Here is a 13,420-nt window from a genome sequence, read left to right as displayed (position 1 = left end):
AACGCTGCCAGATAGTATTATATATAATCCGGTTTTTTAGACATTTATACTAATTACATTGATATTATTAAATGTCAGTTTTATACTTTAAATATGTAATTGGATTACCAAAATATGTCCAGAGCATTAAAATACATCAATCATCCCACTACCAGCAATTCTAGCTGCAGTCACTTTTCTTTTTCTAAAAGTCAGTCATTAAATGCTTCTGGTTGTAAAAATGTTTACAGTGCCTCAGAGGGCCAAAGGTTAGTAGGCAAGCACACCAAAGAAGATTACTTTATCAGATAGCATACTTAAAATATAGAAATCAATTTTATAAAGGGGTTAGTTCTTTAATTTTAGGTGTATTCTGCTATAACTTAATTTTCTTCCCAGCTAGAGCACACAAAACACTGAGGCCTCAGTGCCTCTTTCATTCTAAAAATGAAATTTCATTTCATCATCGCCTTTTTCATTCTGAAAATCCGGTTTCCTCTCGATGGGATTTTTGCTTTACAGCTTCTCTAGCAGAATAATCCAGCTGCATCTTGTGTGTCCCCCCCGGCCCCGACTCACACGCACCAAGAGAGACGAAGCAGGGACACCCTGCACTGGGTTAGCTACTCCACTGCTACACGCTGCGAAAGGATCCTCTTTATCCCTTAAGGACCAGCAGCTCCGAGGCCGAGGAGTTGTTCCCATAGCTAAAAGATGATAGAGATCTCGGGCAAAATTAACATAACCATTGACAGTCCGTGAGAGCTCAGTAAATAGCAGCTTGGGAAGCATCCTCCCCTCCGGAGAGCGAGGGTAGCAGAAACAGACACCAGAAGATAATGCTCGAACAGGCTCTACTATGCTTTAATCTTCAAAAGCTACCATTAGTAAGCCAAAGGAGTATATTTACCCACAAGATAAACACCACAAGTTCGCTAGGCTACTATCCATTAAGCACTGAAATAACTCCTCTTTCTTTTAACTTTGAAAGGGGAGCGAGGCGAAGCATCGCAGCCTGCCCGGCTCTCCCCGCCGCTGCTCCCCGCTTACCGGGGGCGAAATGGGGGACACTGACCGGGGACACAGCTGAGACACCCAGGGGCCGGGGGTGGCCCGAGGGGCGGGAGGGGAGCCGAGGGTGGCCCGAGGCGGGGCGGGGGGGGGGGGGGGGTCGGGAGGGCGGGCAGCCTCTCCCCTCCGGCCCCGGGCGCTCTGCTGTCTCCCCAGGGAGACAGCCGGCTCCGTCCCTCCGGAGTGATGGATGGAGGGAGGTGCGCGTTGCTTCGGGGCTCCGCTTTGTTGGGTTTCACCTCCTGATCCCTTTCCCTTCTGCTCTGCTGGACTGCAATAGCCACCTCGGCTCCGGCTCCGCGGGTCCAGCTCCGAGTGACCTGCCGCTGAGGGGGTGAACTGGGGATGGCACAGGGAAAGGCGAGGGAGCATTATTTATCCGCAACAACTTCTCATTGTCGCGGGGCAGCGCTCAAAAGATCCCCAAGCAGCTCGCTCTAAATAAAGCAGGCATTGCTTCCCTTGTATTTCCCCTCAGCAGTCGCCTTAGTATTATTATTATACTTCTATAGCTTTTGCTTTCGGACCTTATAATTATGTCACACAGCAAGGGAAACCGCCAGCATCCCAGCATCTGGTGTGCGGTTTAAAACTTTTGTTTCAAGATTTGAACTATTTATAGAAGGAAAACTTTGTAGGATAGTAATTTCCTACGGTTTTGAGAAAAATATGGCTACGCTTATATTAAAAAGGGTGTATTTATTTATTTATTACGACTCCTTCCTCCTGTTTAAAAAAAAAAAAAAGGTAGCACTGCAATCTTTTTTCTACAAGCTATTGGTCACCTACCAGCAGACATATCCCGCCTGTGAACAGAAAGAGGCAGCTCTGACCATTTGGTTTAATCAATAGCATCCAACCGAATTAAACCTAGCGTGCTTCCATGAATCAAGCGCCTTTAAAAATCGGTAGCCAAGGCATATGCACTTCATTAAGAATTAAGAATGTAAAAATAGGCTTTCAGTTTCTTTTTATGGGTGTGTTTATTCCTACTTTTTTCTTCCATAGCGGTGGGTTATATTTTTTTCCATAGCCCACAGAAAACGCACACGCACCCCAGAGGAACACACGCACACGTGCTTGTTTATGTGCCTGTGCTCCCGTGCATGCATACAGATTAAAAATTAAAAAAAAAAAAAGAAGAAATAAGATGCGTAGATATATAAATCCACATACAGTCTAAGGGTAGGAGCTCAAATTTTGCACCCGCCGGGGTGCGAAAAGGTCCGAGGTCGGCACGGGCGTGGGAGAGAAGGGGAAATCCGCCTGGACCCCGCCGCCGAGGTGAATACCGAGGCCGGGGATACCGGGGCGGGTGTTCCTCATCACAGACCGAGCCGAAGGGAGCCCGTCTGCCGCGGTCCCCCGGGCCGGACCCCAACCGCCGGCTGCGCTCCCCCGGTACCGATCCCCGAGTCCCGGCACGACGGGGCTGGCGGGATGCGCAAAGGAGGGAAACGGGTACCGATTTTAAACCGGCTCCACCGGCCGGGGGACCTGCCGCCCCCAGCGGCCTCCCCTCCCCACGGCTGCCCCAAAGCGTGGTCGGGTCTCGCCCGGAGTGCGGGAGAGCAGAAGCCTTTGACGGGTCCCCGGCGGTTCCCCCCACCCCCAACCCCGGGCTCCCGCATGCAGCCCCGGCCGGGCCCGGCACATCTCGGCACGGCGGCTGGACGGCGCCGGGACCCCGGCCCGTCACCCCCGCCACCCTAACGCGGCTCCTGGCGGGGACAGAGACCTGCCGGGGGACCCGCCAGGAGCACGGCGGCGGCCGCTCTCTCCGCAGCCCGCACGGACTAGCCCAGCCGCTACTTATCCACCGCAACGTTAGATACAGATATAGATATTAAAAAAAAAAAAGAGACCGAAACTCCTTGCAGTCCCACCCACCGACTCTCATTTCCCCCACCCCTACCTCCACCCCCTTCCTCACAAGGAAAAGGTCCTGGAGCCAGCTCTAACTGCGGGACTGGAGATCCCTCCGGAGCAAAAGCAGCCGGCTAGCAAGCGCCTCCGCCGACGGGGGTTCGCCCCGGGCTACCGGGCTGGGCGCTCGCCGCCGGCCGCGGCAGCCCCCGGCTCCTCGGGGTCTCCGCGCAGAAACAACCGCGCTTCCCCCGACGAGCGCGAAGCGATGCCCATCTCCGGTTTGGCAGGAGGAGGAGTCGGGGTCGGAGTCCCCAGGGGAGACGCCGGCCGCTCCGTGCCCCGTTTGCCCCGCCGCCCTCCAAGGTGCGCCGCCCCCGCTGAGGGCACGCCGGGCCCCGGCCCCCGCCGGCGGGGCAGCCCCGGGAGTTACCTGGCGGTGTGTACCTTCCCCCGGGCAAGGGTCCGAGCAGCAGCGCCAGCACCGCCACCAGCACAGCACCTCCGCCGCCGCCGCCGCCACCACCGCCACCACCGCCGCCACCGCCACCACCACCACCATCATCATCCTCACCACCACGCACTGCACGGAGCTGCCGCCCGTGCTGGCTTCTCCCGGGCTCCCTCTGCTCGCTTTGCGCATTGCCCCTAGGTAGCTGCTAGCGGGGTCATTTCAAACAGTATTTTGTAAAAAAAAAAAAAAAAAAAAAAAAAATCTGGATCACTTACAGGTAACTCCCACTGGTAAGGATGAGGAAAATCTGAGGGTAATACACTGAGAGTAACACACTGCGAGATGAAAAAAGGATCATGGCTGAATCCCGTTTACACTCTTGGAGTTCGCTTCCTTGGTTATTCCTTTCTGGCCCCCCCTGGTCGTAATTCCCCACCCTTTTTGGTGTCAGCTGTGGCTTGAATCTGAGTTGGAATCCAGTCCCTTGGGCTTGGGGGGGCTTTGTCTGTTTGGTTTTTTTGTTTGTTTGTATTGTTGTGTCTAGTATTCCCCTGGTGTTAATGCTGCTCCCTGTGCAGAGTGTGTGCTCCTGCTGCTGCTCTCGCTGCTGCTGCTGCCTCTGGGCTCCTGCCTGTCATGTCTCAGTGGTTGGAAGTTGTTACAGTGGGTTCTCGTGTTGGAATGAGGATGGTTTAAGGGATTTGGATGGCAGAAAGTGCCTCTCTCTCTCTCTCTCTCCCCCTCTCTCTCTAACTCTCCTGAGACTCGGGGCTGCCATTGGGCAGTCAGTCACTGCAATCCGCCTACTTTTTTCTCTCCCTCTCTCTCTATTTTTTTTTTTTTTTTTTTTAAAGGGGAGGATGACAATGGAGAGACACTGATCTAGCCCGGGCTGCAATGAATCCGTGCTCCCTGGCTGAGCCCTCTCCCTACGCCTGGCTCCGCCACCGCTCCTCACCCGCTTCGTGGGGCATTTTTAAAGCTCTCCCTCGGCGCTCGGCGGGCTGCGGGCGGCTGGCTCCCTGCGACGATCGTGGCACCCTTTCAGCTCGCCCTGGGATGGATCCCGAAGGAGCTGGCAGCTCCCAGCTCCGCTCGCGGTTAATTGCTTTTATTATGGGCGGCTGCCCCAGTTCCCCCGAAGGGCTCCGCCGTCCTTCCAGCCTCGGCAGGGCTTTGGCTCTTGTGGTCGCCGGTGTTGAAAATTAAGCTCCAGTTTCAGGGGATCTTAAAAAAAAAAAAAAAAAAAAAAAAAAAGAAAAGAAAAAAAAACCCCAACCAACCAAAACCCAAAAAGGCGTCTATGTTGTCGTAGCTCGCCTAGAGTGAGAAATAAAGACATGCACACTCGTAGCTTCCTGGCGAGATTGGATTTCGCGTGAGAGAAGGGGAGGGAGAGGACTGGTGTGAAAGAGCCAGTGTAGGGGGGCGAGCGGGGGGCGGCAGCGGCTGCCGGCGGCTCCCGGCTCCCCGCACCTCTCGCCGCTCGCTCGCTCTCTTCCCTCTCTCCTTCCTGAGAAGATCCCAGTCCGAAGGGAGGTTTCCCGGCAGGTTAGTTGCTTCTTCCTTGCCTTTCCCCCGAACGGGGCGGCTCCTGCCCCTCGGCATCGCCGCGTCCAGGGGCGAAGGGATGCTCGACCCTTCCCCGCTCCGGTGGGTGGGAGCCCTTCGTCCCGTGTAACCCCAACCGTGCAGCAGACAGTCGCTTTTCCTCCTTGCCTCGTTGGGCGTTTGTCCTTTTTTTTTTTTTTTTTTTTTTTTGTCGGAGGGAAAAGAGAAAAGGAAAAAAAAAGAATTTTTAGGGGCGGGAGAGATGGTGGAAAGACGGGCGCTGTGGATCCCGGGGTCAGGGTTTGAAAGAGAAGCCCGAAAGAGAATAGTGCACTGCAGAGAATTTAGCACAAACGCAGCCGAAATGAGCAAGAACCAGGCTCCGAAGTCTCCTCGGTCCGTAGGGTTTGTAAATGTTCGTCTCAGGTTAATTGCCTAATGACTGAAAGAGTTCCCTTGGCCAAGAGCTCTTCCAAACACCCTGGGAACACTTCCTCCAGTTAACCAGTCCCGGCACATGGGCGCAGCTGTCTCCGCGACACAACGAAATGTTCCTTCAGACAGAATGGGAATTGCAGAATTGGTGTTAAAAACGTTGTCTGCCACCCAATATGTGATAAGAATCTTCTCGGGATTTGGTTTAATTTAACCACTTCCAGCTAGAAGTTCAATCCAGACGCTGGGACAGTCGACGTCCTTTCGAGAAACACGAATCGCGATTAACGAGACAAAAGCTTAAGCCCTTCAACGACTATTTACAGCCCAGAACCGTCTTATTTATAATTCTTTAAGTTTCTAAAATGGTCGTATTTATACTTCTGTAAGTGTGTGGGTGCGTATGTATAGATATAGATAGACATATAGATGTGTATCTCCTCTAGCGCCCGTTCCCTCTCTCAGACACGCAGGCTGTGGTTGGGGCAGCTGTGCTGAACATGAACCAGGGGAACGGGTAGCGGCTTTTCATGTTTTATTTCTAGCATTTGTACGGCTTCGGATGTATTTTTAAATGTGCATCTGCTTTTAAAAATGTGCCTGAGGGGGAAAAAAAAAAAAAAAAAAAAAGAAAGAAATTGATTGTAAAAATGAAAAGTAAACGCTGGCGCTGGAAAACTTCGAACTAGTGCTGGCAGAGTTTGACCCAGTCCATGTGAAACGAAGATGGTTTACCAATCTCCGCAATTTTCGAATCGAAGCTGTTTTTATCCACAGCTTAGCTGGGCGGGAGGAGGAAACTTGTCGAAAAGAAACCAAACCGTGCCGTTCCTTTTCGGGAAGTTAAATTTTATTCTGAAACCGCGGGCCGGTTATTACGTCGGAAAACTAATAATGATGATGATGATAAGAATAACCTGCTAAATTCCATCCAAATGGTTTCTGTACGTACATCAGCCGGGGGCAGCAAGAAGTGCCCTTGTTTTGTTGATTGAAGCCGAATATATTCCCTTCAATAAACTGGTGTGGCACTGGAGGAGGGGGTATTGTCGGTAACACCTCATACGGGCATTTCAGCATCTGTCGTTGCTTCTTCCATAAACACGTGTATTTTGGACAAAATAGGGGCAGAACGGCACTGAAATGGTTGCCGACACCATAGTCGGGCAGATGCAGCAGAGCAGGCACGAATAAAGTGTTTCCTTTTTGTTTTTCCTTTTATCCGTCCATCCCCAGCTGCGGCTTCTTTTCTTACCCCAAACCCGGAGGTTGTCCGGCACAAGAGCACGTCGGAAGCCGGTAAGAGCTTTGAAGGTACACCCGGTAGGCAACACACCGGACTCCTTTCTGGTCGGAGCCGGGTTATTTCTTTGTAGCTCACCGAGCTGCAAGCTTAGTGCCAGGGGAAAGGCGACGGAGGGGGGCAAAAGATTAGTCGCTTAAAATAAGCGGATGACGGGGAGGGCGAGGGGTGGCAGCGGCGGCAGCAGCAGCACAACGGAGGGTGCCCGCCGAGGGGCCCGGGGAGCCTGTCGTCCCGCCGGGGGGACGGTGCTGGGCAGCCGCACCTTCCGGGGCTCCCAGCGTAAATCCCGCCCATCCCCTCCCGGGGGCTCCCGGCGCTGCCACGTGCTGCCCGCCGTCGAGGGCAGCCCCGGTGATGGGCGAGAGGAGCGGGATTTCGTTGGCGTTTGCTGCAAACGCCCGCAAAGCCAAGGCGAGCTTCGCCGTCGGGGCGGGGAATGGGGTCGGTTGGCCCGTTCCACACACCCCCCACACCCCCCCGCCAGGAGTCCCGAGGGGGAGCGACGTGCTCCGGCCTCCCCGCCATGGGCCGGGGGCCCCGGCGCTCGCAGCCCTGTGAGCCCCCCAACTCCGCTCGGCGTTGCCTCAGGGACACGGAGGAGGCGTCCCCGCCGCCCCTCGAAGGGGTGTCGGCGCCTTTCGTTGCTCCCTTGGGCAGCACCAGCTCCCGCCGCCCGCATCCCTCGAACCGCACCTTGACCTCCTCCCCGCAGGGGTAGGGGGTCCTCTCCGCTCCTCTTGGCGCTGCCCGGCTGCACACACACACACCCCCTTTTTTTCCCTCTAGAAAAGATTAAAAAGGGTGGGGTTTGCCCCCCAGAACCCTGACCCGGGCACTGCCCGCGGCTCCGTCTTTCCCAACGAAGGTCAAATCCCTCATCCCCGGAGCATCGCTCGCGATTTGCATCTGTGGTACAGCTGTGATTTTTAACTTCCGACGTATTTATTAATTAAACTGGAGCCGAGGGCACTGCGATCTCCGCAGGAAATCTTTCTGTTGCAACCCTGCTGCCAGCCGGGGGTCAATATTTGATGCCATCTCTTTTCGCGAGGGGACAGTCGGAGTCAGCAGAGTCGCAGACGCTTTACGCTTCAGTGCCCGGACGGAAACGTCATCGACAGAAATATCAAGGGATGCTTCACCTCACGCCTCTCTCTCCGGCAAACTCGGGGACGGGAAATAGAAATGGGAACAACGGGAATTCCCTGAGAGGGAGGACTACTCGAGCGGGATCTTGCTCTCTCCTCCTGACTGGACACCACGGCTTCTTTCTGGTTCTCTGCCGTGTCACCCCGTGGGACACCCCCCGCCCCGTCCGACAGCTGGGTGAATACTTATGTATTGCGTTATTTTCTCTCCTCTCGGTCTCATGTTCGCCACTGAAAGCGGAGCTTTTAGCACGTTTTATTAAGACGTGAACACGTGCTCCACAGCAAAGAAAAAGCCAAAATAATAATAATAATAAAAAAAAAAAAAGCAGCAGCCTGCCAAGTCTGACCTCTTTGCCATCGCTGACACAATGGCGCTCTCCTTCACGCTGCAAAATAAACCTAATGCACTGGAAGACAAACTACGCTTTATGTCACTTCATCCCCCCCCCCACCTCTATGCGAAGAGCTCACTAGAAAAAAGTATCATTACACTCAAGGGATATGGTTTCAACAAAATGGTAGTTCCAGTGGCTGATGAGAGAGGAAATAATTGCATCCTACATGCCTAGCCTAGAAGTAGCCCTGGATCTCGGAGCAAATTTCTCTCCTATTGTTCAGAGAAAGTGAAGTATCCTCATCGCCTTACAGGCATGGTGATGGATCTGATGGGGTTTCTGTAAGGGCTTTTACTGTTCCCGCTGTCCACTCAGTTTTACTTCCAGGCTCAGTCCAACAGCATTCTTGTGCTTTTTGCTCTGAATCCCCTTCTAAAACAGCCCAAATCAATTTCGAAAAGAGATCTGCCTCCCAGACTGTAACATGTGCCCAATCTTCTGTTCCCTTTAAAAATAAAACCGCAGTGAAAGCGAATAGCAATATCATTACCCTTATTTTGCAAAGCGTTTTCCGTGAGCTCGCCTGCCTCTCTGTGAGGGATGTGCTGCACGAAGTCCTCCAGTTACTGAAGTAGACGGGATGCCCCCGCCGTGGCTTCATTTATGGATACGCAGCCTCCCCAAATTCTTTTCTCGTCTAAAACCCCTGTCAACCTGAGCCTGGAGGACGACAGAGCCCGTCACTGCCGGCCACAGCTACCACAAAGAGCGGCGCAGGTATGTTAGTCCTGCAGGGGTCAGAGCACCGAAAAGACCCTCCTCTCGCCAGCGGGCAGGATTTGGGGATACCCCCGGGGCACGTCCGCCGGCCAGGGCAGGGGTGGACGCGGGCTCCTCACCGGGGCAGGGCAAAGGGGGAGCAGCGCGGAGGGCCTCTCCACCTTCCGCGCATCCTCCGCGGGTCGCCGGCGGGGCAGCGCCGCGCTCCCCCGGCCCCCGCGGCGGCACCTGCGGCCGCGGGGGCGGGCCGAGAGCCGTGCCAAAAATAAATAAATAAGCAAACGCACGCAGAGGGATGCGACCCGGCTGGTGCCCGCCGAGCAACCTCCTGGGGACCCTGCGGAAGGCAGCCCGTGGCTTTCGCCGGCAGCCCTGCCCTGGCTGCCCGCAGCTGGGGAGGGAGCGGGCGGGGGGAGCTGCCGCGGGGGGGGGAGTGGGGGGGGAAGAAGGGCACCGACCCTGCTGGGGCAGCGCCCCTTCCCTTCTCTTTTCATCCCCGAGGAGCCTGATTTAATTCCTCCCCACCTCCCGCTGTAACCTTAATCCTTGGCTCTGGCGTGCTCCCTCTCGCAGATTCCCTCCTTTCCCCCCTCCAGCCCACTCCTCCCCGCCGCTGCCCGGGCTGCTGACAGCGGGGTCGGGGCCGTCCCCACCGCTCGTCGTGCCCGGAGCAGCGCCCGCGGCGGCGGCGGCGGGGCGGGAGGGCTGCTCAGCACCGGCAATTCCCGGCGGCCGGGCGGGCAGGGCCGGGAGGATCCCCGCTTCTCCCTGCGCCGCTGCCCTCCCGCTCCGGGACGGGACGGGACGGGACCGGGTGCTGAGCCGTGCTGCCGGGCCGGCCCGCCTGCTCGTCCCTCCGGGGAATCGCCCCCGCCCTCCCGCCTTTGGGGGCTGCCCTTTGGCTCCCCCTGTTCTTCCCCCTATTGATTTCAAGGTGGGAAGCGAGCGGGATTTTTTTTTTTTTTTTTTTTTTTTTTTTGGATTGCGACTCACCTTATGCATTCTTGATCATTAAAAAAAAAAATAAAAATAAAAAAAATCCCGCAGCTATGCAAAGACGGGATCTCTAAAGAGTTTGTAGCTCGACAGGTAAGGACTCGGCTGGGGCTCAGGAATGTGGAAATTCAACTCAAGTCAGCCTACTGCGACGAGCAATATTAATAAGGGCATACAGGTACGGGGCGGGGGGGAAGGCAGAGGGAGAGAGGGAGAAACCTGGCAACTAAAATAACAGAGTGATCTCGATCGCGGCGATCAAATACCGAGGAGCAAAGAGCGGGCTTCCCGGGAGCCCCCGCTGCCAGCCGGCCTGCGGGCCCCCGGGCCCGTCCCGTCGGCGGAGCCCGCCCGGCTTCCCCCGGCGCTGCAGCGCGGAGGTAGCCGGACCAGTTGTCAAGTTAATTTCAACACGTCCGTGTGATGGATAGAAACGCAAATTGTGTCTAGGCCTGCATAAAACAAATCCCTGAGTGCAGGTTCAGAGCAGGGATTCCCCTCCTCCCGCCCCTTTCGCTTTTTTAATACTTAAGCTCTGCTCTATTGTCCCAGCAGCAGCGGCTGAGTTAACTCTGTCAGGCTGCCTTTTCTTTTTTTTTTTTTTTTTTTTTTTCCTGAGGGTACTGTACGCCAGAGATAATATTTAAGTTCGCTTAAGCAGTACAAAATAAAAGGATCCGTCATCACCCGCCACCGGCTCCCTCCCGGCTGGGCGGCCCCGAAGCTGGGCATCGCCCCGCCGCGCTGCCCCGGCACCGGAGGACTCACGGGCGTCTTCGGGGGGGGCTGCCACCACTGGGACACCCCGGGGAGCAAAGCGGGGAGAGAGAGAGAGAGAAAAATAATCACCTCTTTTTTTTTTTCCTTTTCTTTTTTTTTTTTCCTTTTCTTTTTTTTTTTTTTTTCCTTTGCAACATTTTGTTCACAACTCCGTAATAACGTGACCCAAAAACCAAAGGAGATTTGTCGTGCACAAGGACTTACCCTAATTTGACATAGATGACTCCAAAGCATAGAAACACGTAGAAAATCCACTTCCGAAAGTTTCTGTGCATGATCTAGAAAATGGACTGAGCCATAAAAATTGCACAAAAAGTCGAACTGATCTTGTCGATTAAATCCCAGTCAAGAGCATTGCTGACGCTACCCAGGAGCAAAGCCAGCCGAACTGTAAAAAATCAACACCGTGCAGATAAGCAGCTCTTCCCAGAGCCATGGTGACCGAAACCGGCTCCGATATTAAAGCTAAAAGAGGGAGGAAAAAATAGAAAGAGCTGCTCAAAACGATAAAACAAAAACCCAAGACAGACAGTCTGAGGGAGAAAATGAGCAAGCACTGATCTTGATCAACTGCCTCATAGAGCCCTGAAGTTCAATGTGTTTTTACTTGTTCTGACTTCCCCAGGTAACACTACGTATCTTGCAATCTATGGCTCCAGGTAGGAGGATCTCTCTCTCTCTCTCTCCTCTCTCTCTCTCTCTCTCTCTTGCTCTTCCCCCCACCCCGTGTGTGTCAGGATCTAATACATATCTTATCTGTCTGTGTGCATGTGCGAGTTATGCCTGTGTTTGTGTTTCAGAAGGCATGTCCTTAAGCCGGAGTGTTGGGGAAAACACACGAAACGTATCCAATAAGGGAAATAAAGGACTCGTCCTCTCAAACCGAAGCATTTTTTCATTTCCTCTAGTATGGTAACGCGGCTGGATTTGCAATGTATGGACTTCTCAAAAGAGATTGTTAACTCTTTCTTTTTTTTTCTTTTTCTTTTCTTTTTTTTTTTTTTTCCTTCCTCCTCTTCTTTCTAATCAAAAAGATGCAGGCGTTAACCCTTGTTGGCTTACAGCTCTATATCCTAAAAGGCGATATGTGTGTGTGTGTGTGTGTGTCCAGACCATTTCTCTTTGGCCACCTGACCCTGCTGTACTCAGATGCCTGTCACTAAATTTAATTTCATTTTCCACAGTAAGAAAACACTCTTCCTCCTTTAAGAAACAAGTATTCTTGGCTTTTAATGCAAGTTTATAATATTCAGTTTGCTGTCCCTAGGGAGGTTAATCGATGAGGCAAAAACTCACTTTGTGTTCAGACACTAACAGACAAACAGGGCTTCCTTTTCTGTCTGTCTTTTCTTTCTTTCCCTCTCTGTATTTTCTTTCTTACTGATTTCTGAGCTGCTCAGTTTATTCCTGCATTCTGTGGAATTATCTGTTCCAGTCTACTACACAATGTGTGCCTGTCTGGAGGCATATACCTGCATGCATATGCACGCTTAAATAGCACTCAAAATACAAGTTTGTGGGCCGTGGTAAGTTATATAGATAGGGATAAACCCGCGCACCTATGCCCACTTATACATATACATTTATATACATGTAGTAACAGTAAACATGGATAGCTCTAGGCATCTCTCGAAGAGAATCGGCTCAACACACACCAGTAAAGGCTGAAAGGAAAGCAGGCAGTGACAAGCAAGCAAAAGAGGCTGAACACAGAACTTCATCGTAAAGTATCTATCCTGACGGAGAAAACAAAGGACTTTTTGAAGCTCAGCCGGGTTGCCGTGGTTGAAGAGATGCGGTGCGAAATCGCAGGTCATTTTTAGATGGCTCCCGCAGTCAGCGCTGCCCGCACCTTGCCATCACCCACCCAGCTCCCGACCGCAGGCTCTCCTCGGGGCACGGTCCCCGGGCAGGGGAAGCAGAAGCGAAGCGGGACAGGGACGGGCCCTGCTGTGGGGTGGCTCACGCCGCGTCCCCTCCCGGGAAGGACGGACGGACGGAGATGGCCGAGCCTGCCCACCCCACCGCCGCCCTCCGCTGTCTCTCCCCGCTGATGGGTTTCGCTCTGCCTTTCCCCCCACATTCCTCACGTTTTATTCTTTATTAATCAGCGCTCCGGCTCTTGCAGGCAGCCGGCCCTCTTCCAGCCCGCTTCTGGAAGACCACTTTTCCTAATACTTCACTACGAACAACTTGTCCTTTTAAAATGTCGAGTTTTCCCTTCACGTTCTTTCTCTTGGATGTAGATGCCCTTTATTCTTTTTTCCCCTGACACAATACCACTTATTTTTGCGCCCCCATTATTTTTGTTTGTTTGTTTTTTATTTTGAGGATTTTTAGGTAAGATGAGGCCAGCCTTCCCTTTTACGAAACGATTTATCTGAGATCTTCATAACTTGACCCAGAGCTGCCATCCGAACTTTCGACCAACACCCGGAGGGAATTCAAGATGCAGCCCCCCCTTCCTCGCCCTCTTTCCCCCCTAGTTTTTTGGGTTTTTTTGGTTTTTTGTTTTTGTTTTTTTTCCCGTTTTTTGAAGCATTTTGAAGGCGAAGAGCCTCCCCGCCCCGAGAGCCCCGGGCGCCCGCGGGGCGCGGAGCGAGGGCTTCCTCCGGCCCGGGCGGGAGGAGAGGAGGCGGCCGAGCCGTGCCCGCGGGCTGCGGCAGGGCCGAGGGGGCGACAGCAGCATCAGGGGGGCGGCGGCGGGGAGCTTCTG

The 13,420-nt window shown here is 53.7% G+C and overlaps 1 protein-coding gene across 2 annotated transcripts in view; it reads right to left on the bottom strand.

Annotated features, from left to right (window-relative positions):
* Positions 1–10,979, bottom strand: part of WNT7B (Wnt family member 7B) — a 98,085-nt gene extending 87,106 nt beyond the window's left edge. The window contains exon 1 of one of the 2 annotated variants that reach the window (XM_074147898.1): positions 10,909–10,979. In XM_074147898.1, coding sequence (XP_074003999.1) covers positions 10,909–10,979 — 71 coding nt within the window. Of the gene's footprint in view, positions 1–3,645; positions 3,729–10,908 lie in introns of those variants that run through there. The other variant, XM_074147053.1, reaches the window with a different exon arrangement.
* Between the last annotated feature and the right edge of the window lie 2,441 nt (positions 10,980–13,420).

Source organism: Numenius arquata, chromosome 1 (assembly GCF_964106895.1).
Source record: "Numenius arquata chromosome 1, bNumArq3.hap1.1, whole genome shotgun sequence".
Taxonomy (NCBI): Eukaryota; Metazoa; Chordata; class Aves; order Charadriiformes; family Scolopacidae; genus Numenius; species Numenius arquata.
Note: the sequence above shows the minus strand (reverse complement) of the source record. Positions and strands in the feature narration are given on the sequence as shown.